Source organism: Colias eurytheme, chromosome 10, assembly GCF_061535395.1.
Source record: "Colias eurytheme isolate Ceu_HAF_F1 chromosome 10, ilColEury1 Martin Lab GWU primary, whole genome shotgun sequence".
Classification (NCBI taxonomy): domain Eukaryota; kingdom Metazoa; phylum Arthropoda; class Insecta; order Lepidoptera; family Pieridae; genus Colias; species Colias eurytheme.
Window position 1 is genome coordinate 8,400,709 of NC_142989.1, and position 27,190 is coordinate 8,427,898.

Sequence of the window (27,190 nt, forward strand, 5' to 3'; positions counted from 1 at the left end):
AAGGCCGTATTAAAGGCCAATAATACTCTGACGACACGCGAAAGGTATAAGAAGATTCGTAATCGCTGTAGCACTATGTGCAGAGACGCGCAACGTCGACACATTCACGAGTCAATTGAGGGTGGCGATCCAAGTAAAGTTTGGAAATTTCTAAAGTCTCTTGGGATTGGTAAATCTGCTCTCTCTTCAATTCCAACCAATGTCAACTCAATGTTGACTCCCTTAATAATTTTTTTTGCTCATCTTCTGTAATTGATCCGCACGTTAAGAAATGTACTATTAATACTATTTCTAAAGCTCCCATTCCAAAATTTACTCCTTTTTGTTTCAGTCAATTCACTGTGTGTAGGGTTAAGAAAGCTATATTATCCATTTCTTCTAAAGCCGTTGGCAGTGACAACATTGGCCGTAATATGATCATTCCTATCCTTGATACCATCATTCCCATTCTAACTCATATCCTTAATTTCTCCATAACATCCTCTCAATTTCCAACTCTTTGGAAAGACGCTCATATTATCCCCCTTCCCAAAAAAAATAACCCATCTACTTTTGGTGATTTCCGTCCCATATCCATTCTTCCTTTCTTATCCAAAGTCCTCGAACGCCTTGTTAATGAACAGTTAACTATGTTTTTAAATTCCAACAAGCTGTTTGATCCTTTCCAATCCGGTTTCCGTCCCGGTCATAGTACGGCTACTGCTTTAGTTAAAATCACTGACGATATACGTATGGCAATGGAGAATAGGCAACTTACTCTGCTCACTTTGATTGACTTTAGCAACGCATTTAATTCTATAGATCATGACATAATGTTAGCTTTATTATCCTCATTAAACATATCAAAATCTGCAAGTAATTGGATGTATAGTTACCTACGGGGACGCCGTCAACGTATCTACAACAACGATTCTTATTCTTCCTGGTGTGATATCGTTGCTGGTGTTCCTCAAGGTGGTGTACTGTCTCCGCTTTTATTTTCCCTATTTATTAATTCTATTTCAAACAACATTTCCTCTCTCTATCACTTATACGCGGATGATCTACAAATCTACACGCACTCGTCTTTTGAAAACCTACCTAATGCTATACGTGAAACCAATAAAGACCTATCTTCAATAATCGAATGGAGCAAAACACATGGTTTGAATATCAACCCAGTTAAAACTCAAACCATTATAATAGGAAGTCGTCACTTCATTAACAAAATTGACTGGGTTGGTATTCCTAAGATTACTGTTGATGGGATCGTTATTCCATACAGTTCCACTGTTAAAAACCTTGGCATATATCTGGACCAAACACTTTCCTGGTCTCAACAGCTACAGGAATTGCGAAAAAAAGTTTTTAGCTCTTCGGCTTCACTTAGACGTTTACGTAATGTCCTACCAATTCCCACTAAAGTTGAGCTAGTACAATCATTGCTTCACCCTATCCTTGATTATTGTGACAGCGCCTATCCCGACCTTAATGAAAAGCAACTAGATGCTCTTGAACGTGTTCAAAACCTCTGCATAAGGTTCATATTCGGTTTGCGTAAATATGATCATGTTTCCTCCTTCCGTACCAAACTGAAATGGTTACCTATACGCCTTCGTCGGAATGCACGCATTCTTCATCTTCTTTACTGCATTCTATTTGATGTCAGAACACCAATCTATCTAAAGGAGAGATTTAAATTTCTTTGTTCCAATAGCCTTGTGTTGAGATCTACATATAATATCTCTCTTTTGATTCCATCTCATCATTCAGATTTCTATCATTCTTCTTTCACAGTACGTGCTATAAATCTTTGGAATGCTTTACCTAATCCAATAAAACACGCCCAAACAATATCTTCCTTTGATAGACTGGTTAAAAATTATTATCTTTCGCTGTAAAGTCATTTGTATTTATATTTTTAACGCCTATGCACATACTTAATATATTTTTATGTATGTATGTTTATTATATATGTATATATGTTTATTAAATATGTATGTATGTTTATGATATGTATGTATGTTTATTAAATATTATTGATATGTTAAATATTTTATATTATTAATTATTTTATCATCTTCTTCGTTCTTGCATTGTTTTACACCTCCAAAATTATAATCTTCCAGCATTTCCTTGATCACAGGTTGTCTGGTAGAAATCACTTGTTAGTGATAAGACCGCCTATTGTACGATAATCCTATTTGCTGTTATTCTTTTTGTATTGTTTTATTTGGTGTACAATAAAGAGTTAATTATTATTATTATTATTATATATAAGTACACAAAAATTATAGTATTCTGTATTATATTATATTTAAGTATTATTGATTCACATCTTTTGACTGGCACTCCAACAAGGGACTACTGAAAATCAGCGCTTCACAACATAACGTGTAGCACATGCTGAGTAGTTACTCTTTTTGGCACCACACTGATCAGCTGTTAGTACCTACCTTTTTTAATGTATTTTCTTTCTTTTTTCTCCGTTTATTTTTGTTATTTTTTCTGTTTGTATTTTGTGGTGCTAAATAAACATTCTTATTCTTATTCTTATTATTCTTAATACTTAAATGTGGAAATAATTTAATGTAAACTAGCGGTCCGCCCCGCCTTCACCCGTGGTACTTATTTCGCAATAAAAGGTAGCCTATGTTCTTTCTCAGGGTCTAAAGATTATCTGTGCCAAATTTCATCAAAATCGGTCCAGTAGTTTATGCGTGAAAACCATACATACAAACATACAAACCTTTCCTCTTTATAATATTAGTATAGATAACATTGAAAATCCATCAGAGCAACCAATGCTCAATTCAACTATGAAGACAAAATTCCCAGTCCAAAAAACTAGACAAAATTCCCAGTCCAAACAATCGTCTATAACGGTTATAAAAATGTCAGATTATACCCATTACAGAAAAAGTGCTCAACGCCGCTAAAGAAGTTTTCACTTCAAAAATCTTAATTTACCTGGTTGGAAGCCCTAAACTCCTCCACCGTATTGGTTGTGAGCAGAGCCTTAACTAGCTGCACTACACCGGGCGGGCTGATGAAGTTCGTCTCCACATTGACCACTCGTAGAGTCGAGTTCATCTCAAGAGCGTCGGCCAGCAACTGGGCGGTGCGGTCGTTGAGACCGACGTTCACAAGGGACAGCACTTCCAGGTTGGTGTTCGTCTTGAGCGCTTCGAAGAGCTTCTCGAATTTCTCGTCGCTTATGTTCTGGAATGTTCGAGATATTGGTGTGAAATTATTCTTACACACGGATAGGTTTATGATGCTTTTTATTTCCATGCGACCTGGCTACTTTTAGGGCCGATTTTTAAATGCTTGGATTAAACTTATCCGTCCAATAAAGTATTACACGATAATATTAAAATGTCACGTAAACTGTCAAATACGGGCAATTAGAATACGTTTTTAAAATGGTAGTTTTATACATTATTCGACGAATAAGTTTTATTCAAGCATTGAAAAATCAGCCCTTAGTTAAATAAACAATTTCAAAATTAAACTTTTTTATTTTTTTACATGTGTAAATAATATATCTATTTGAATAAGTATAAAAAATAACAATCAATCCTTCAATCAAAAATTAAAATCAACTGAGTTTAATGGATCGATTTTTTGTTTCACAAGAATAAAGTGGCCTTGTGATAATTTAAATTCCTTTCAATATTCAATTATGAATTCTTATTAGAACCATAACAAAAAGGAAAAAGTATATTCAAGGTTAATTCAATATTAATACTAACAGCTTGACCTTGGTTGGTTAATATCAACTTAATTAGCATATTTTATCCACTTAGAATAAATAAACGAAAACGATATAATCTTATTCAAATGTAAAATATGTAAATCTATACTAGTATTATAAAGCTCAAGAGTTTGTTTGTTTGAACGCGCTAATCTCGGGAACTACTGGTCCGATTTGAAAAATTATTTTGGTGTTAGATAGCTCATTTATCGAGGAAGGTTATCCATTAACAGACAGACAGAGTTACTTTCGCATTTATAATATTAGTATACATATTATAAATGCGAAAGTAACTCTGTCTGTCTGTCTGTTACTCAATCACGCCTAAACTACTGAACCAATTTGCATGACATTTGGTATGGAGATATTTTGATACCCGAGAAAGGACATAGGATAGGTTTTATCCCGGAAATCCCACGGGAACGGGAACTGTGCGGGTTTTTCTTTGACTGCGCGGGCGATGCCGCGGGTGGAAAGCTAGTAGGCTATATATCATCACGCTACGACCAACAGGAGTGGAGCCACGGGGGTGAAACCGCGCGGAGGAGCTAGTCAATGATATTTACCTTAATATTATTCCAATTGAGATCTGTGAATTTCTGGTCATTCTCCTGCACCCTTTTGATGGTGTCGTCGGGGTCAGCGTCATTTGGCGGGTCCATTGGGTATACCTGAAATATAACAAACATGTATTTAACGAGATATTTAAAGATAAAATAAAGTTTCAATTTAAAGAGGCAACATTCTTGTTTTTGTATGAATATTTGCAATGTTTTCACACAAAAAGTCAAAACTACTGTACCAGTATAAAAAATTAACATTCAGAAAGGCTTAATTATAATTATTATTTCCTTTCGTGAGTAGCTTATTTATTAAAGAACATCATACACCAAGTTTATCAATTTCAAGTAAAAAAATGTTTTTAGTAAATTCACTGCTAACATTGAATAAGTATAATCACAAGTAAGTATTTATACCAATGTATTCTGGTTTTTTGTAATACACAATTAAACTTCAATTGTTATAATTTTCAATGCTTATCTCGCAAATTACCATGAGAAAAAATGTGTTTATCGTAAAAGCACACCCCGGACACTCCATACAAAATGATCGTTTTGACAGTCACACTGTAGAGACTGCAAATGTGCGTGTTAACGCTTTATGGTTGGCACATTTGTGACTAGCGTAAAAAAAAATTCGCGTTTTTCTGATGAAATACATCCGTAAACAGCACAATATCTAACCATTTTCTACGAAAAACGATAATCACAAATCCAAAATAATAAAATTACTTTAAGTCAATTTGATTAATGTTGTCAATCTTCGTTGCGTATCGTCCTTGCAGAAAAATATGGCCCATTTTATGTCTGATCGCGCGGGGGTGAGGTAAGTTTAATTTTGGCGGGAGGCGGAGAGTGTCCGTTCTGTAGCGTTTAGCTACTATTATGTATTCTGTGGTAAAAGTTTAATAAAAATATTCCAAACCTTAGGTTTAGTAGCTTTAGTGATACCGTCCCACCCAAGGCCAACTGGTTGTCCTTTATTCAATAATGATGCGTGATACTGGTCTTGATTCATCATAGAGTGGAAACCGAGAATAGCTGTAATCAAAGTTTGATATATTATTGAATGGGCGTTTCTTTTAGATACATTATCAATACATAAGAATATCAATAATTGACTAGTACATAAACAGAAATAAAAGTTGTTAGAAAGTAGCTTCAGAAAAGACAATTTTTCCTTGAATGGGTAGGCAGTATGAGGATATGTACAGTAACTGGAAAATACAAGGCTAGTAGGTGTTGATCAGAAATATCCTAATACCATAAATTTTTGAAGTGAAACTTCTTCATCGGGGTTGGACAAAAATTTAGTGTAACAATTTTGCGTTACGCCCATAGAGTTACGCCGTACGCGTGACATTTTTGCGTTACGCCGTACGCGTGACATTTTTGCGTTACGCCATACTCGTGACATTTTTAAGGTCATAAAGAAGTTTCACTTCTTACGTGTGTACTCTTGTACACGCATAAGTACCTTTTTTTTATTCTTTATTTCTAATGTATATACTTATTCAAAATCTCCATTAAATTCCTTCCACAATTAACCCTTTTTTTCCTTCCATTTTCCATTATAAAATTAGATTAATTTCAAACTCCAAAACATTAGCTCAATAGTTTACAACCATAATATCTTCCCACGCTATCACAAATCACAATACTTATAGGTATAATTCAAAAGTTCAACATCCCAGTTTTGTAAAATGTTTAACAATTTAGAAAATTCACATTAAAGTCATCAATAACATCCTGGAGATGTGCCAAGTGTTGCCAATACCTCCAGCTAATGTAAATAAAAAAGATATAAAATGGAGCACACAATAGCTTCCAATTTATTATATAGAAACTGCATGAATTCACAACTTTTAAGACTATTATGCAATAACATTTGAGACATTATATTTTCTCTTTACAATTTAAAAATAATTGAATTGTAATTCATTGGAATTATTATTTATTTATCTCTAAACCTAAAATATACATAATATTCATATCACTTGAATATCATCATATTCATAATGCATAAAAGTATAACATTTATTTTCTATGATTGAAATTAACTCAATTTCCTGCTTAGAAATAAAAGTGTAGTGAACAGTAATAACAAGAATGATAACGCTCCGACTGCAATTAGAGTAGTATCATAGGTATGGCATTGGGTGTTATTATCAAAATGACTCACCGGCAAGGTCGATAATTTCCTCCTGCGAGGCGCTACTGAGTGCTTGTTCATATTCGTCACCGAGATCAATTGTTATTTGTTCATCGGCATCGCGAATTTTTTCTGGAGGCGGTGGTGGGATCCACTGAAAACATAAGGGGATAATGTTAAGAAAATATACGTCACTAGCTTGTCTTGTCGAATTTAAAAATTAAATAACTAAATTTCTAATAAATTTAATAGTTACATAATTAATTCAGTTCAATCTCTAACTATATTAACAAAAGACAATAAAACACCTAATTCAAAAATAAACACTTCTTCTTACTAATTGAATAAATAACAACAAAATAATTAGGAGTACTGTTAGGAAATATCTTATCAATGTTGTTTTCCTGTGGGTATTTTTAAGCATACTCATAACATAATGAACAAAACTGATGATACATTCTTCTGGCTTATAAATATTAGATTTATTTAAATGAAAATCTAGATGCTAAATTATATAATTGCTAGATTATACAAATATTTAATCTAGCAATTATATAATGTAAACAGATAAGTGGAAATTTCTAAATTTACAAAAAAAGAAACTGATAATTTCTTGTGTTTGATTATAATTGCGTAAAATCAGACAAGAAAATACTATGATTTGGTCAATTCAAAAATATCGTGATTTTGGACACAATTTTGATAGACTTTATTCATAATTTTATCATTACATCATTTGTGAAAGAAACTGACTCACTAAATTCAGCTCTTATATATTCTTACTTAGAATAATATAAACTACATTATATAATAATCAACAGATTCATGTTAGAAAACACTAATGAGCATCAAGTCATTAAATATTGAAAATAGTTATGCAATTTAAAAAAAGTATAACATAATAATATGTTTACCATATAAATTTCTAAAGAATAGAAAACATTCGACTATGAGCCAGGATTTGAACCCCCCATTTAGGGGCAATGCCTGACCACTCAGCCTTCATCCCGGAAGACGCAGGTTTGAATCACGGCTCAATTTGTGATCAATTTTTTCTATTATTTAAAAATTATTTTTAGTAAAGCATTTGAATGTCAAAAAAACTAAATATCAAATATGTTTACCTTCTTCCCTCGAATGACACCAGCGACATAGGGCTTCACCTCTGGACGGTCAGGTGTTTCGAGGGCCTGTTTGTTTATGTGTTCAATTAACTTCTTACGGTTCAATGGGCCGGTGGGATCCTTTTCACAAGCATAGTTTGTCCTTTGTGATGGTGGTAAAAAGGTATCCTGAAATTGTAAAATATAATTATGAAACATCTTGTTGAAAGTATATTGTATTCCACGGTAGTTTTGGATTTAGAATTATTAGAAAACAAAGATTTCTTATTATTGTAAACTTTGATTGATATGATTGTTTAACAGATATAATCTTTTAAGTTATTTCCTATTTTAAAACTGTGTGGCTTATAAATTATAATGAATATCTATATAATCAATCTCAAAGATTTCATTATAATTTATTTAAAGCCATTTATTGCACTTTTTACAAATTTTGTTTACAATTATAAAAAAAAAACATTAAAATATAAATATAAAGCAGTATCAAAATTAACAAAATTACAAACTAAGTATTCATATCTATACTTATTATTTAGTTTCATTCGCTTTTAATACAAAATACATACAGTAGAACTCCAATTATCCGAATTAATGGGGACCGGGACCCATTCGGATAATCGGATTTTAAAAAAAATATTGCCATTGGAGAGAATAAAAGCTACGTTTTGATATTGCACTATTTTTTTATTGAATTACATGAAAGAAACATGAAATTTGTCACATGTTTTAAATATTTTTGCAATCATTTTTCTTATTTCCTCTAGTGACAACGCATCTTTATCATCATCATCCTCTCTATATGGATTAGGGTAAGAATAATAGCGCACTTAAACTTTTTTTTGACAATTTTTTGTGATTCGGATAATCGGCGATACAGATAGTCGGAGTTCGGATAATTGGAGTTCTACTGTATTTAAAAATCAGATCGCTCATTCAGAAATCTTCTGTTTTTAAAAGCATCTTATTAATGTCTTAGTAACTACTGGGTACTCAAATTAATTATCTTATCATGTTTTGTCACATGTTTTATTGTAATAAATGAAGTAGGGCTTGGCTAATCTTAATTACAATTGATAACATGGTTTTAAGGACAGAAATCTAAGAGCACTTGGATAATCTAAGTGCGTATCCATAAAATATGTTTCAAGTTACATTAGAAGTACTAAGTAAGTGTTGTATTTCTAAGTACAATATAGGTACTTAATACTATTTTCTGGAATTTATAACATGCACATGATAAATTTGCTATTGGTAAGACCACTATTGGTCAGCAATCTAATAAATAAGTACTACTGCACAAAATATAGTGACAGAATTTTTTATTTTCACCTCAAAGAAAAATGTCCTCATAACAGTAAACCTACATGAAAGAAAAAACTTACATCTGGATCTACTTCCTTGGCTAGCATAGTCAGCTCTTCCTGCGATAGTTTGGCCAGTAACTCATCGACATCGATTTCATCGTATGTCGACAACTCTCTTCCGTATAGTTTGGCCGGTGTCGTCATTGTCGTCGTCTTCGTACTTGACGACTTCTGTAACCACAAATTAACACGAATTCACACACTGGCTTTACGCTCAATCATTACATAATGGAGTATTTTTACGGTAAATAAACATGACAAGCTTCAGTACACCACACCCAATATAAATTAATCAATACGAGGAACTAACAAAACTAATGTGGACGTATTTGTTAAAAAACTAATATAAAAACGTGCAAAATCATAATTTGAGTTTAGTTAACACTGTTTGCTTACATTTTATTTAATCAAATTTCTAAAATCCAAATAAGGTTATTATTTTAACGCCACGAGCAACGTCTGTGAGCGCGAAATAGAGACTGGAAAATGCACATATGAAAGACCGAATAAAACATAATAAAATGCAACATGAGTGAAAGAGACAGAGTATCTAGGGAAGCGTCTGTATTGTCACAAAGAAAGGCTTGTTCCATTACCGGTTTCTTATCAAGTTTCGATTTTTAATAAAAAATCAATAAATAATAATATTATTACGTATTAGCACAGAATACTTAATAGAAGCTAACGCTAGTATTAGTTTAAGTATGATAAATATTTTTGAAGTGAAACTTCTTTATCGGGGTTGGAAAAAAATTTAGTGTAACATTTTTTCGTTACGCGCCATCTTTTTCTTATCCCTACCACGCGTGATTCGACGTATTTCTGTGAAGTTGCATATAGTAAATTACAATTTATTTATTTAAATAAGGTCATAAAGAAGTTTCACTTCTTACGTGTGTACACTAGTACACGCGCACATTTTTATATTTAAGGTAATATAATATTTAAGGTAAGGTAATTAAATTTTACACATAGGTACTTACGCATTTATTTTTCAAAACGAGTATTTTCGTGTACTTACTAGATAAGTACGGAGCTCAATTTCTGTGTAATTAAAAGACACTATATTCTACGGTCTACAACTAATTCTGCTAGGTCAATAACAAAAGTACCTTATAAAATACTCATACATATGTACAAATTATATAGAGGTAGTACTTATACGGAGATAACGCAATAAACAATTACAACCAATTATTACAATCAAAATTATTTGGACATGGAGAATTTAATCCCATATTTTTGATAATTTGAAAGCCATTTAAATAGCCCTTTTGGTTAGGTAGCGGTACCCGTCTTTCTACTCATGTGGCGGTACTTAGGTACCCACACTAATTTTTTATAATGACTTTTTTACCTTTACTTTTAATTTTACTATTCGTTCAATTCCAGCAATACATACAATACAAAGCTTAAATATTTTCATAATACTAAATTATAAATGGAATCGTCAGTGTTTTCTGCCTTAAAAATAGTGTCTTAGGACCAGTTACTATTAAATCATATTTATTTAGCACCTATAGGTAGTTAGGTACCTACTAAAGAATAAAAAAATGTATGCGTGGACTAGAGTACACACGTAAGAAGTGAAACTTCTTTATGACCTTAAAAATGTCACGAGTATGGCGTAACGCAAAAATGTCACGCGTACGGCGTAACGCAAAAATGTCACGCGTACGGCGTAACGCAAAAATGTTACACTAAATTTTTGTCCAACCCCGATAAAGAAGTTTTACTTCAATAATCTGCATCTAAGTTATTTCACTTGAATAATAAAATTATTCAAACACACATGTGGGTAGCTACCTACTCTAAGAACAAAAGCAATTATCATATCAGCGCGTGTCTGAGAGACTGTTGTTAAAAATTATACGAGGTCGTGACATTTGGGTGTCATAATATATCTCCAGTCACTATGGGAGGTTACGCAATGGTCTATTTCATGCTTTGCCTGCCTAATGACTTGTTGCTATTGAACTCCCGTCACGAAGTCACGACCTTCTTTATTATTCGTCAAGTGATATAACAGATACAGACAAAAGAACTGTAGGTAAATAGTTTAGTTTATTATGTTCACATTATATCACTACGGTCTTAGGTAATTTTTATGGTAAGATTGAAATCTTCTCTCCTGGAGTCTAATATTCATTAAAATGCCTGAATTACGCCTACAGCCTACAACTCAGCTCTTTATGATAATAAGTACCTAACTAAGTCTATGGATTTAATAGTGGTTTTTGCCTTGACCATGAATAACTAAATATACTAATATGTACTGCTAATAGAACGATATTCGAAACACAAATTTAAATAAAGTCGTCTTGTCTTATGGTAGGTAGGTACTATAGACGTAAGGTCATGTGAATTTACCAGCTTCTAAAAGGCCAGAAGAATCACGATTATACGGTGGGTAGATGCTTATATTATGTATATGAGCTATAATTGTTTTAATATTAACATTCCAACATTTGCAATGATCGAAATTTCCTAGTATGTTAATAATCAAAATATTTTTTTTATCAAGAATCCAAGAAATATAATTTAAGAAGTAGATTATATTATTATCTGAGACTTGTCTAATGGTCAGGATATTATATCACTTCTTTATATTAAACTAGCGGTCCACCCCGGCTTCGCCCGTGGTACATATTTCGCAATAAAAGGTAGCCTATGTTCTTTCTCAGGGTCTAAAGATTATCTGTGCCAAATTTCATCAAAATCGGTCCAGTAGTTTATGCGTGAAATCCATACATACATACATACATACACACAAACCTTTCCTCTTTATAATATTAGTATAGAAGTATAGACTAGATTGAATTTTCTAATGTTTGATTTTACGCGAGTATTATATACATTTAGAAATTAAAGGCTTTTTAACGGATTTTGAGTCTCCCCGTGACCACGCTCGCTGTAAAGTGTTCGAAACGTCGGGAAAATAATATAATGAATAAATCGCGTTTAAAATCCGTTAAAAAGCCTTTAATTTCTAAATAGACTAGATTTCCGCCCGCGGCTTCGCCCGCGTTTTCAAAGGAAAACCCGCATTGTTCCCGTTCCCGTGGGATTTCCGGGATAAAACCTATCCTATGTGTTAATCCAAGTTACCCTCTATATGTGTGCTAAATTTCATTGTAATTGGTTCAGAAGTATTTGCGTGAAAGAGTAACAAGCACACACACACCCTCAAACTTTTGCATTTATTATAATATTATAGTAGAATATATTATAATATTATAATAGGAATAGGACTATTTTCTCTTATACGCTCCGTATTAACTGCCAGGTACCAGTTGCAATAATTAATTAACGTCTTGGTCGTTCTAATTAAATAATTTTGAATCAATTAAATGTGAAATTTGATTTGTTGTGAAGTGATTGATTCGTTAAATGGTTGTTCCTGTTGACCACACTACTACGCCAGGCCGACCGCTGGCGGAACGCCAGTCTGCTATAATTGGTGGTCGGCAAACCAGAGACAAACGGTATTCTTAGTTGCACTCGGCCACTGGCCTGCCGAAAATCATCAATGCGTGTAGGTACCGAACAAAACAAAATAAATTTAACTACACACTCCTTGAACTGACTTGACCTAGTAGTAGTGACGGGCAAAATAAAACATTACCGATTCAGTTTTTAATAGAGCAACGAACTTTTTGTCAGAAACGACATGATGACAAAAAATGCGACAAGATTGAAGAATTTGATAGCGGCAGTACACATGGGGCCAAGGCGTTGGGCCAACGTGTTGGGAAAAAATGAAGGATATCAAGATTCCTGTTCACACATTGGCGTACTGATCATTCTGCATTGGCGCTTCAAAGATGGACGTAGTCCGTAGAAGTTCTTGCAGCCGCGGCAATTTAATTATATACAGTGCGTTTAATTATTACGTACATGTGCATCAATAACAATGAGTGTACTCTGCCGTCTGCGATGATACCATTTTCCAATCTCTATTGTCCTTTTTTTATAACTGTATAAATAAAACATTATTATGTTTAGATTTTTTCAAATGTTTAAAATGTGTACATTTTACATTTAATTTAATTTTAACTACTTACCTATAAAACGAAACTTTAAAGATTAGATTTTAGATATTATTTTATTAAATGATAATATTATTTATGTAATAAAGCACAATTTGATCAAAATAATGCTCATTGTATATTGTTATTTAATTTTTAAGAACAAGTAACTTTTTAATACTATTTTACTCATTTTATAAATATATTCATTTTTTTATCGCATTGTATGAAAGTTAGATAAGAAAAACATCTAGAATAATATAATAAATAGAAAATAGAACATCTAATTTATTGAGTCATATGGTTTTATTTTTGTGTAGTTCATGCCGTGGATTCCAAATTATTCCTTCATGTCGATACAAATCTGCGAATTGTAAAACCTCGGAGCCGCCATCGCTATCGGAACATGGTTAAACGTAAATTTCATTGACGCGCAACGATACTGTCTCCGCTGACGAGTAACAACAAACTGAACAAGACACCAACGTGTGAACGCTGTTTGTGGAGCGCGCCAAGATCCTTTGATGTGTGCACAAAAAACCGACAACATTCGGTTGGCCTGCCAATATTGGCGCCAACTAGGCTAATGAAGCCAACATACCGCCAAGTAGCTCTCTACACGTTGGCCCAACCCGTTGGCCCAACACGTTGGCCCAATGTGTACTGCCACCATGAAGATTGTCAGTCCGCAGTCGACAGTCAATAAAAATATTTCATGAGCCACATAGATAATTAGATATATTCACATTTAAATAATTATTTGTTAATAAAGAAATCTGTGTCCGTTGTTGTTTGTCTATTATAATGTCACTACCATTCGGACCACCTGTGCAAGTTTCTCCTCTGATAAGAGGAATAAGATACGCATTGTTAGCTGCAGGTATTATGTATGGAATAGCTAAACAATTTGCATATGGAGCGATGGAAGCGAGGTGGAGGGAGGAAGAAGCCGTGAGACAAATACAGCGCGATAAAGAACTTGCTAAATTGAGGGCGAAAATTGCGGCCGAGGAAAGGGAAGTTGTTCGGCAAATGGAGTCAGGGGAATTGTTTAAGCCTGGGAGACTGTAGTGATACGTATGTTTATTCAATATTATATCAGAGAATCAGGAAATTGAACTTTGTATTTATTATAAACTTTATTCACACTACTAGTTAGCAAACAGTTAGTTACTTACAGCTATAAACTTTTGGCAAGTTGTAAAATGTGATGAATGGATTAAGATTGAAGGTTTATGACCTCAAAATTTCTAATATTTACAAGTATTTTATAAAATACACACGTAATATTTTTAAGTATCAATGAATATCAACCATAAAAATTATTTCGATTCATTTAAATAACAATGCTTTCGAAACGCGAAAGTGCGCAATTAACAAGTTTTCACTGCTCGTCGCAAAGTCTCCCATACACAACCTATAGCGGAATACGTGCGTTAAGTTTAAACTGTTTGTGAATTCACATGGTTTTGTCGACTTTCTCTCGAATCTCGCGTCAAGATTGATGGTAATGGATACTGGACAAGCGAAGCCTGTTTACCAGTCATGCTGCAAATAATTTCACTCGATTAATCGACTAATCGAGTTACCTTTTATGGTGGGTTTGCACGATCGAGTTTTTCCTTCAATTTGCATTTCAGACTCGAACGTGGGCTGGAATAATCGTGATCATTATGTAAATGTTATCACGATACCTATTTCTTTGATTTTATACAACGTAGGTATGCAATGTAAAAATAAAAAAAACTAGGAATAATAGGTAAGTACTTACTTACGCACGTATGAAAAATAACATACTAAATACTAATTTAATTTATTCCTTCATATTATGTATCCAATTTTACATACTAGATACTTATTTAAATATTACAAAATATGCTTAAATTATTCAAATAAACAACACAATAAAATATTTTTATTGCGTAAGTAGGTACCTCAGTACCTACATGAAACCAACAAGAACATAGTCATAATAATTATACCTAGATATTTTATTTTTATATTTAGGTACTGTTTGGTACTTAATTATTAAGAAAAAGACGGAAATGATGATAGATATATTTTAATTAATAGACAATATACATTTATCTATGGGTAAAGATGAGAGGCATAAATGTCTAAATATAAAGTAAATAGTAATCCAAGCAGATTGGTACCTAGGTAATTCAGGTTTAGTGTCTGAAATAAGTGAGTCTCACCTTGACTTCTATTACCTACTGTTAAATCTGCAGGTTACTTTCTATAATGTTGTTGCAATTTTTTGTTGCTACTGTTTTGCACGATTTCAATTCAACCTCGAAACTACTTTCCTCCAAACTAATGCGAAATTTTATGTCATTGTCATGTAATTTTTTTTTCTGAAACACCTATCAATCAATCAATCAATCATCAGCCTTTCGATGTCCACTGGACGTAGGCCTCTCCTAATGCACGCCACTGAGCCTATATAGTGTACCTAGCGTACTTTCAGAGTTTATAGAATATAGACACCAGAATATACCTCTAGTTCAATTATTTTGTACAGCAGTTACCTATTTTGATTATGCTATCATTTATAAAGCGATAATTTTATTAACTAAACGTAACCACAATTTCACTTAAAACAAACTAAATGCTCTCACGGGACATTTTCAGGAAAAACATATTCGCCGTATCCACGTTTCAATATTGTTTCTTTATTTATATGTATTTTACATACTTAAAATGAGATAGGTAATTACATATTTTTGTAAAGAACGCAAAAATATAATGTATACCTTGAATTTTTCCACCACGGAAAATTTAGAGCTATTAATTAGCTTACACCTAGAGACCTAGAGCTAGTGAATACCGAATACGTGATTCTTGTATCTGTAAGTTGTAGGTACTTCTATTGTATCCAAAGAACAAGATAAAGGTAAACACACCATGATTCATATTCAATAGCGTAACGGTTTACATTATGATTAATTCATTAGTGAGCGTTTTACTGTTATCACTAGCATTAGACCTAAAGAATATTTATTATCTACGTGCGTACTGCGTATTATACGTTTGTACTTGTGTAGCGAAATTATCCACTATATGAAGAATATATTATCAGAACTTTTATCGTTCTCATAAATCTATCATCTTATCTTACTAATCCATACTAATATTATAAATGCGAAAGTAACTCTGTCTGTCTGTCTGTTACTCAATCACGCCTAAACTACTGAACCAATTTGCATGAAATTTGGTATGGAGATATTTTGATACCCGAGAAAGGACATAGGCTACCTTTTATTACGAAATATGTACCACGGGCGAAGCCGGGGCGGACCTCTAGTATTATATAATATGTGAAAGTTTGTATGGATGTATGTTCAACTGTCACCGGAGAACCACTGAAAGGATTTTCATAATACTTAAGTACCTATTTGGTTATGATGAGTGAAACCGTACGGCATAAATAGTGTTTTTTTGACGAAGATGGATTTTAAATAAGTTAACTTACACGTAAATAATCATTTGCTAGAGAACCTGTAAAAAACAGTGATATATAATTTTTTCATACGTAGGTACTTTATTAATTTGCCGCGATTATTTTAAAATATGTATATTTAAACAGGGTGTCCCACTATCGGTATACTAAGCGCGAAGGAACATATAGTCTTGCATACACTGTAAAAAATACTTAAACCACAGAATACATAATAGTAGCTAAACGCTACAGAACGGACACTCTCCGCCTCCCGCCAAAATTAAACTTACCTCACCCCCGCGCGATCAGACATAAAATGGGCCATATTTTTCTGCAAGGACGATACGCAACGAAGATTGACAACATTAATCAAATTGACTTAAAGTAATTTTATTATTTTGGATTTGTGATTATCGTTTTTCGTAGAAAATGGTTAGATATTGTGCTGTTTACGGATGTATTTCATCAGAAAAACGAGAATTTTTTTTTACGCTAGTCACAAATGTGCCAACCATAAAGCGTTAACACACACATTTGCAGTCTCTACAGTGTGACTGTCAAAACGATCATTTTGTATGGAGTGTCCGGGGTGTGCTTAAACAACAAAATTACGCCAAAAAATTAAGCGATAATCAAGCGATAGCTCACGCTCAACCCGCCCAACTTTGCCACCGTGCGGGTGCTTGTTAGGGGTGTACACAAAGAGTTTTAAGAATTCATCTATTTGAAAAAAGAATGAATCTGGAATTTTATAAGTATTTTTTACGTAGTCAGCGTATGCAAAACTGTAACCTCCATGAGCTTAGAATACCGATGGTGGGACACCCTGTATATAAACCAACTTAAGAGATTTTCGCTAAAATAAATTTTAATAAAAGAGAAAAAATTAAGTTTAAATATTCTTGTCTAGCAGGAGAAACTAAAAAAAACTAAACAGGTTTATTATTTATATTTTGATTTATTGCTTTACTCCCACACGATTTGAATGAATCACACAAAATCAACAGATAGTAGAGACAACTCTTTTACTACTTTTCCTTCCCATAGAAATCCTCATTGAGATTTTTTGTTTGTTTACCTATATCAAATAAGCTCCAACAGTGGAACGATTTTGAATATACATATTTCATCATAGTGGTGGCACAGTATTACAATATTAGTGGAGGTGGTTAGTTGTTGTGGAAAGCTAAATTATTGCTGAGCTATAGCAATTAGCAAGTGACCGTTGCGCGTTGGTTCGTGTGGTTTTCGCGTAAAAGAGAAACATACCTCCATTTGTATACGTTTTGTGCCTCCATACATTATTACAAACTTTTGCATTTTAATATTAGTAGGATAGTATTGCATTATATAAAAATACATGTTAGGGACCACACAAAAAATAAGACAAATGCTAAAAAAATGTATGAACCTGTATTAAGTTTTAGGAGTAGGTATGTATATAAATGAAACAAGTTTTTGGAAACAGGTAGTTGAGAAGTGGTAACGTAACGTCACGCTCTACAATTATGACCAGTCTAATTGTTACGTAGTTCAATTGAATAGTTTATTTTTAACACTAAAACTTTTTCAATACTATTATCACGCTGTCGAAAATTATTTTACGTTTATTTCAGCTATTAGCAGTTTCGATATATTTAAACACCCGCAAGATCACTATCTATAGAAATATAGAGCTCATGTGTTTTCTGATGTAATAATATGACTGTAAAGATTAATCCAAATCCGTCAGTAGTTTTTCTCGTGAAACGATGCATATTTTATATCATACGAACATATAGAGCTAGAGCAAGAGCATTATTTCGTGATCTTTTAGTGTAAATGAAATCTCGTATTCAGTGTTGTTCAGTATCTTTTCGAGCGCAATAAGAACAACGAAAGAATGCACTTCGCCTGTTTACACTAAAATAATTTGACATAGAGGGTTTAGAATGAACTCGCTCAAGATGTAAATGCACCAAAAGTGTAACAAACAGCTCCATACATCCTCACAAACTTTCGCATATTTTATAGTGTTAGTAGCGTTAGCTACTATTAAGTATTCTGTGGTATTAGTAACTAGGAAACTGCTTTAAGTTTTTGCACGCCTCATAAGCGAAGCGTTGAGGTGGGTACTACTGTCACTTCGCGCAAAACATCTGATTTTTCAAACTTAAAATGTCTTTATGTATTTTTTTACTTGCAATAAGTTTCACTTGAAATACCTAAGCCCCGTTATTGTTATTTACGCTAAGAAACACTCGCATAATTATACTACCTACACCTAAGAAAACTAATGGGATAACAGGATTAACTCTTGCGTCTTTCTCAAGTGTAGTCGCAGAAAAATATAATTAACAATAATTATGCTTATTACAGTTCTGCTAATACGCGAGTTATGCATGAATCGCATTACGTGATTATCTATATTTAAATGCAAATATGGCTAAGTAAGACCGTGACATTTTGCTGAGAAAAGATATCTCGAAATACACAAGTCATTGAATATAACAATTCTCTTTACATCTGATTTCCCGGAAGTATAAGCAATTCTATTAAATTTTAGTATCCCATATATTTAAATATAATATGCGGCTTTAGGTTTTGTAATAATTAATGCCTCAGAAATACTATGCATTGCTTTATACATAATGGCTGTAAGCAATCAAAGCATGAGTAGCCAATCTTATCAAAGTTCAAACTATATTTTACATAAGCATACAAGTGGAACAAAATCGACATTCATAATATTCTACGCCTTTAAATAGAAAAACTAGATTGGAAATAATTGCAATGTGCACATAAATTTAAAATTTCCGTGAAAAAATTTTTTAGCACGCAATACGACCATTGAAACAAGTTTTTCGATAAACTTAAAAGGCCGTTAGATATTGCAAAAATGTAGGACAAACTAACAAGTTTTAACATTTAAAGTATTTGCTAATTGGTTTCTATGTAAAAAAGAGCACTATTGCAATTAGTTTTAGTAATTTGCCAAAAATAATTGTTCCAACCTCTTCATCATTATACTTCTTGTACCTACATGTATTGATATCTAGAGGCTTGATACTGCATACCGCACAATAAAAATTTTATTTCCTTAGTATGAGCTCTATGTTTAATAATGAGCTCTTATTTCCAGATCACAATGTTTTATGTTACCTATTTTGATATCAATTTGCTCCACTGCCTTTATATGACGGGTGCCCAAATGTTGTGGAGTTGTTGGAGAGTGCCAGGTCAAGAGTGACCCAATTCATGCTGAGTCACACATAAGCTCAAAGACATGCGATTTATCATGACCGGCTAAATGGTAGATCGTAATCTAATACAATCATAGATATACCTATATAATTAACTACACATTATATATTTTCACTTCCTGCTATTCCGGTCTCAAACGGCTATAACGTTTAACCACAGTTAAAAAAATTAGAATGATTTTAATAAAATCACATACCTACTACCAATTTAATGAATTAAATATATATATTTAAATCTAGAGTAAGGATACACATTATGCAATTCTTATATTGGCATTTGCATATTATCTAAACGTGTTTTATCGCCGGCATAACATTTTATCAGACTTTTTTCTAGGGATATTATTAAATTACAAATGAAGCACAGAAGCATAGGTTCTTCATGCTAGCGTTGCCCGAGCAATTACGATTACCTACTCTAAGAAAACAAATGTATGTGTGTACTAGAGTACACACGTAAGAAGTGAAACTTCTTTATGACCTTAAAAATGTCACGAGTATGGCGTAACGCAAAAATGTCACGCGTACGGCGTAACGCAAAAATGTCACGCGTACGGCGTAACGCAAAAATGTTACACTAAATTTTTGTCCAACCCCGATAAAGAAGTTTCACTTCAAAAAACAATTCTAGGTGATAGGTATTTGTGCCAACACTGATGCTAAAGATATTATAATTATGTAAGTAATGGTATTTATATAATAGTTGTAAAATTGATATATTTTTTTATCTGAAGACAATGTTAAAGTCTTTAAAACTAGGTTAAAATATAGCACAACGCAGCAGCCAGCAACATTCTACGCAAAAATTATTCGACGTACCTAAGTAATTAGAATTGGCAAAAATACAATATTCTGAATTTTATAAATTTATTTCAGGTAATTATAAATAACGTTCGCCTATAATAAATAACGGAGAACTTAATTTTTTTGTGTTTCGTGATTCAGTAACGTTCCGTTACAATGTCTGGTTCCATTCAAGAGGACAAAAAAGATGCAAAAAAGCCTTAAAAAAGCCAATCGCAATTTAATTGTGCGACAAAACATCGTGTCAAATCTCTGTCATATATTTTTTACCATGTCCATATTCATTGTTGATGGAAAAATCGATATTTTTTGTGAAATTTATTTACAATATATTAAAATGTACTTACATAGTTGATTTGTCTTTTACTTTTTTTATCACCATGCTCTATCCAAACTTAGGCCTCCCCCACATTGGGCGTAGGCCGAGCGTACGCGTTTCCTGAGCGTGCTGCCGGCGTCGGCGCGGCGCGGACGTCGCGTCAGCGCGCCGTCTGTGGGGCGCGGGCGTCGCGCCATCGAACGCTATGCAAGCGCTGCGCAAGCGCCGCGCCGACGCGACGTCGCGTCTAAAGCACTCGGCCGCCCGCGCCGTGCCCCTCGCACTCATTGCCCTCGTCGTCGCCCGAACGCCCATGGAACGCGACGTAAGCGCGGCGTCTGCGCGGCGTTCACGCAGCGCCCGCGCGGCGCTGGACAACGCGTAGCCCGCGCCCCACAGACGGCGCGCTGACGCGACGTCCGCGCCGCGCCGACGCCGGCAGCACGCTCAGGAAACGCGTACGCTCGGCCTACGCCCAATGTGGGGGAGGCCTTAGAGAGCGTCATAAATTACGTGAGGTTGTTTTTTTCAATTAGATGAGATTTGACTCGACCCCCTTCCTCCCCTAAAACACCTCACTTAATTTATGGACGCCTCGTTACTAATGTTATAGTAGCGTACTATTATATATTCTGGGGTAGCGTTATAATAAAATTTCCTACTACAATTTTGTTCGATTATTTAAACTTCATAAATGTGTTGATTTCGACCAAATAGTTCTGAGACTAATTAATTAAATTCCTGATTCCAAAACCAAGAACAACCAACCTAACAAGAAATAACTTTAACGTTTACGAGTTTGATAAAATTCTTGTTTAAATGGGTAGGTTTGTAGCTACCTACCTACTAACCCTTAGATTTATTTATTTTTTGTTGGAAATGTGCAAGGTTTTAATAATACTGATTCTATTCCTACTACATGCGACAGAATTCTATTAGTGATGTGAAAAGCTTTATTCTATTGCTGTATTAGGAGTATTAGTCCATTGAATGAGTCCCTCCAAGGGGGGTCTAGAGTGCGTGAGTTAGTAACGTAAGATGTTTCTTCGGAAACATGTCAAGAGTCCCTAGGTAATAAACATACTAAAACCCCGGGACACTAGGAGGAGCCCCGGAGTGGGGGGAGGGGGGAAATGGGTCCATTTTTTTATTTTTCGCTTAAATCTCAAAAACGGTACATGTTAGAGAAAAACTTTCAAGGAAAAGTTGAAAGGCCATAAAATTATCTACAAGTTGTACCCCAATCATTTTTTCCTATATCCTACCGTTTCTGAGTTATACGCAGTAAAAAATGATTTTCCCTCAAACAATTTCCCCATACTACACATCAATCGATCAAAAAATATTTCTTTCTTCCAAAAAACTCAAATGTGCAACTTGTGACCGGTACTGATAGATTGCTCTTAATTAGGTCTATAATTGGTAAAATAAACACATTCCTCCATGGAAGCCTTTAGGAGGAATCGATTGTCAAAATATTATATTAGGGTAGTTTGAGTTACTGAACTTGATCTTTTTATTTTTTTCTTCCAAAAAACTCAAAAGTGCAACTTGTGACCGGTACAGATAGATTGCTCATAATTAGGTCTATCATTAATAAAAATACTAGATTCCACCACGGAGGCGTTTACGGGGAATTGAATTTTATTAGGGTAGTTACGATACTTGAACTTTTTATTTTTTTTCTTCGAAAAAACTCAAAAGTGCAACTTGTGACCGACACCGATAGATTGCTCATAATTAGGTCTATCATTGATAAAAAAACCAGATTCCACCATGGAGGCGTTTAGGAGGTATTGAATTTTATTAGGGTAGTTACGATACTTGAACTTTTTAACTAACTACACTAATAAAATTCAATTCCCCGTAAACGCCTCCATGGTGGAATCTGGTTTTTTTATCAATGATAGACCTAATTATGAGCAATCAATCGGTACCGGTCACAAGTTGCACTTTTGAGTTTTTTGGAAGAAAAAAAATAAAAAGTTCAAGTATCGTAACTACCCTAATAAAATTCAATTCCCCGTAAACGCCTCCGTGGTGGAATCTAGTATTTTTATCAATGATAGACCTAATTATGAGCAATCTATCTGTAACGGTCACAAGTTGCACTTTTGAGTTTTTTGGAAGAAAAAAATAAAAAGATCAAGTTCAGTAACTCAAACTGCCCTAATATAATATTTTGACAATCGATTCCTCCTAAAGGCTTCTATGGAGGAATGTGTTTATTTTACCAATTATAGACCTCATTAAGAGCAATCTATAAGTACCGGTCACAAGTTGCACTTTTGAGTTTTTTGGAAGAAAAAAATAAAAAGATCAAGTTCAGTAACTCAAACTACCCTAATATAATATTTTAACAATCGATTCCTCCTAAAGGCTTCCATGGAGGAATGTGTTTATTTTACCAATTATAGACCTAATTAAGAGTAATCTATCAGTACCGGTCACAAGTTGCACTTTTGAGTTTTTTGGAAGAAAAAAATAAAAAGATCAAGTTCAGTAACTACCCTAATCAAAATTCAATTCCTCGTAAGCGCCTCCGTCGTGGAATCTGGTATTTTTATCAATGATAGACCTAATTATGAGCAATCTATCTGTAACGGTCACAAGTTGCACTTTTGAGTTTTTTGGAAGAAAAAAATAAAAAGATCAAGTTCAGTAACTCAAACTACCCTAATATAATATTTTAACAATCGATTCCTCCTAAAGGCTTCCATGGAGGAATGTGTTTATTTTATCAATGATAGACCTAATTATGAGCAATCTATCTGTACCGGTCACAAGTTGCACTTTTGAGTTTTTTGGAAGAAAAAAATAAAAAGATCAAGTTCAGTAACTCAAACTACCCTAATATAATATTTTAACAATCGATTCCTCCTAAAGGCTTCCATGGAGGAATGTGTTTATTTTATCAATGATAGACCTAATTATGAGCAATCTATCTGTACCGGTCACAAGTTGCACTTTTGAGTTTTTTGGAAGAAAAAAATAAAAAGATCAAGTTCAGTAACTCAAACTACCCTAATATAATATTTTGACAATCGATTCCTCCTAAAGGCTTCCATGGAGGAAAGTGTTTATTTTACCAATTATAGACCTAATTAAGAGCAATCTATCAGTACCGGTCACAAGTTGCACATTTGAGTTTTTTGGAAGAAAGAAATATTTTTTGATCGATTGATGTGTAGTATGGGGAAATTGTTTGAGGGAAAATCATTTTTTACTGCGTATAACTCAGAAACGGTAGGATATAGGAAAAAATGATTGGGGTACAACTTGTAGATAATTTTATGGCCTTTCAACTTTTCCTTGAAAGTTTTTCTCTAACATGTACCGTTTTTTAGATTTAAGCGAAAAATGAAAAAATGGTCCCATTTCCCCCCTCCCCCCACTCCGGGGCTCCTCCTAGTGTCCCGGGGTTTTAGTATTTTTATTACCTAGGGACTCTTGACATGTTTCCGAAAAAACATCTTACGTTACTAACTCACGAACTCTAGAACTTTTTATTCAATGGACTATATAGACTCCTGAAGATTGAAGAAGAAGCATAGGCTTTTAGTCACTTTAATAGTACTTATAGAAATGTATCCTTTGAAATGTTAGCGATCGAGTGTAAAAGAGAAAATGCTAGACCAATTTTGAAAACATGGAACAAAAGTAAACAATTTTTAAAAGAAAGATCATCATGTCAATCATTTAATTGAAGAGCTAATACTACTAGTTATTATTCTGTGATTGAAGTCACTTAAAATGAGATTAGGCGTCGTTTACAAAGATTAGAAAATCGTTTACTTTAATAGCAAACATAATAAATATCAATAGAGCATCAAATAAATCGTCAATAGAGCAAGATGAAGATGAGCTATCTTTATTACTATCATTATTCTATTAAGGGCCGATTTTTCAATGCTTGGATAAAACTTATTCCTCGAATAATGTATAAAACTACCATTTTAAAAACGTATTCTAATTGCCCGTATTTGACAGTTTACGTGACATTTTAATATTTTCGTGTAATACTTTATTGGACGGATAAAGTTATCCAAGCATTGAAAAATCTTAAGTATTAAAAAAATCTTCTATATCTTATAAAAAGCATTGAAATTGAAAAAGCGTGTATTAACTACACGATAATGTTAAAATGTCACCTGTAAACTGTCAATTGCGGGCAATAAGAGTACATTTTGAAATGGTAGTTTTATAATACGTTATTCGACGAATAGGTAAGTTTTAACCAAGGATTGAAAAATTAGCCCTAAAATGAAAATGTAATAGTTCTCTGCAGCTATGTTATTTATTGAGGCAAACTATTGTAGGTATTTTATTCTCAAAAAGTAAAGTATTTATATTTAGATAATAGAGAGCATTGAATTGATTAATATTATTATTTTGTCCTTGACATTATTGCGTATAACTATATCGGTAAAACCTTTTGAGTTTTGAACAACACAAACAATAATATGAATAGTTCAATACCCAGAATATTCCTTCATGACCGATTACAGGTTGTTTTTAAGGTTGAAATTATAATGGAAGTAATTTCCCATACCTACCTACTTACTAAAAGGTTGAAATGTTTAACATATTAAAAAGCAAATATTGAAGCAACTAATACCACTGAATTAATAGTTACTGCGTTCACATTATTACTAAGTTACCTACCCATGTTTAAATTGAACAAAATATTTCCATCCCATCTATGTTATGAGAAACATGTTGTCTTGGTAAACAAAGGTATTCTTGGCATACAAAAAACCGCATAAACTTATTTTTGTGTGCGTAGTTAAATTTAGTGTTTAGGAATAGAACATAAAATACATTGTTGTTTGGAAGATTTGATTCACAATATAACAGATATTTGTGTATCATTGTAAATTATTTTTATGCTCAATGTATAAATAGGGCAAATAGGAACAGATAAAGTGGATAGTGGACATTCCGCGATGGTCGACCCAAGGCCGCCCTCCGCCTACAGTCAGAATTAATAAATATTTGAGTCATTTCCTAACACCACGTACATGTATATGCCGCGACAGAATTCAACAATAATTTATAACAATAAAAGTCTAGATCAAAGTTTTCATCTTGATGTAAATATTTCATCATTATTTCGCAATAGCAATAGTATAAAATTGTATAAAATGCAGACGTTTAGAGTGTATGTGTCTGTGACAGTTGCGATGTTCGTGCGTTTGATGCGTGAAATGAGAGATTGCACGACTTGCTGAGTTATTAATATGTAACGGTTACTCTATTCCTATTGTTATGTATTATACATTTATGCGACTTTATTATAATAATCTTCACTAAAAACTAATTGCTATTTTATACCAAAATGATTGACAACCACAGAGTAAAAAAATATTAAGTCAGAATTTCAATTTGCAATTTTCAATTTGCATGTATTGAAGGGTCAAATTCATTAAAAGTAGACTAGAAGGTGATATTAATTTTGAGATAAAAAGTTACAACATAGAATATATCTAATATAAAAAAAAAAAAAAAATATATATTTTTATAGTCACATATAGGTAGAGCTACGTATAATTCTCAGGAGTGTCGACAAATCTTTCATTTCTAGCTGAAATACGTGTGTTGTAAAATGTAGATGGGAAGTGGGAGCATAGACCTAAATTCGAGGTCAGTGGTTGTCTAGGGCAAGCGTCGACTCGTATTTCCCAAAATATCTGTGCTACACTTTGTGACTTATTGGTTTATATTTTATAGGTACTTACCTCAAATACAACAAGATATATTCGATGAGTAAACACTGATATTGTTCGATTTTTAAACTGATATGAGTCGTATTGCACGCCTCATAAGCGAAGCGTTGAGGTGGGTACTACTGTCACTTCGCGCAAAACATCTGATTTTTCAAACTTAAAATGTCTTTATGTATCATACATTGCACTTGTAAGATAATACATACACACACATATTAAGAAAAGCACTATTTTTAACATTCATGATATTTTTGATGTCATTTTTGTTATTTAAACTAGTTAAAAAAAAGTTCTGTCTTGGACGTCCGTGTGTCTGTATGTGCGGAGGATTTTCTTGTTAACACGATAGCGACCAAAATACTTTACTAATCGAGTCTTTTTTTTTCTCTTACGCTTGAGTATGCTCAGGAATAGAACCCTTTCATTTTTCAGGGTCTGATTCGATGTGGTTTAATTGTTATTACTTAAATAAACAAAAATAATAATTAATAAATAATTATTTAAAAAAAATTATGAGGCGTGCACTTTTGGATTTTCCAAATTATTTTGTTCTATATTTAGGTATATTTTAATGGGTTAAAACCATTAATTGTAGAAAAATGTTAATCGCACGAGCTCTACAATATAGGTAGAGCTCTATAATATAGGTAGAGCTCTATAATATAGGCAGTAGGCTGTATTAAAATATTTTCC

At 33.3% G+C, this 27,190-nt stretch overlaps 1 protein-coding gene across 3 annotated transcripts in view; it reads right to left on the bottom strand.

The window, feature by feature from the left end:
* Positions 1-27,190, bottom strand: part of tmod (tropomodulin) — a 59,803-nt gene that overhangs the window by 8,033 nt on the left and 24,580 nt on the right. For all 3 annotated transcript variants that reach the window (XR_016457147.1, XR_016457146.1, XM_090106263.1), the window contains exons 2-7: positions 8,955-9,107; positions 7,573-7,740; positions 6,479-6,602; positions 5,222-5,337; positions 4,303-4,407; positions 2,950-3,201 (exon numbers count right to left, since the gene is read on the bottom strand). Coding sequence is in view for 1 of the 3 variants with exons in the window: in XM_090106263.1 (XP_089962389.1) it covers positions 2,950-3,201; positions 4,303-4,407; positions 5,222-5,337; positions 6,479-6,602; positions 7,573-7,740; positions 8,955-9,107 (918 nt within the window). In the remaining 2 variants the exon portion in view is untranslated. The remainder of the gene's footprint in view (positions 1-2,949; positions 3,202-4,302; positions 4,408-5,221; positions 5,338-6,478; positions 6,603-7,572; positions 7,741-8,954; positions 9,108-27,190) is intronic.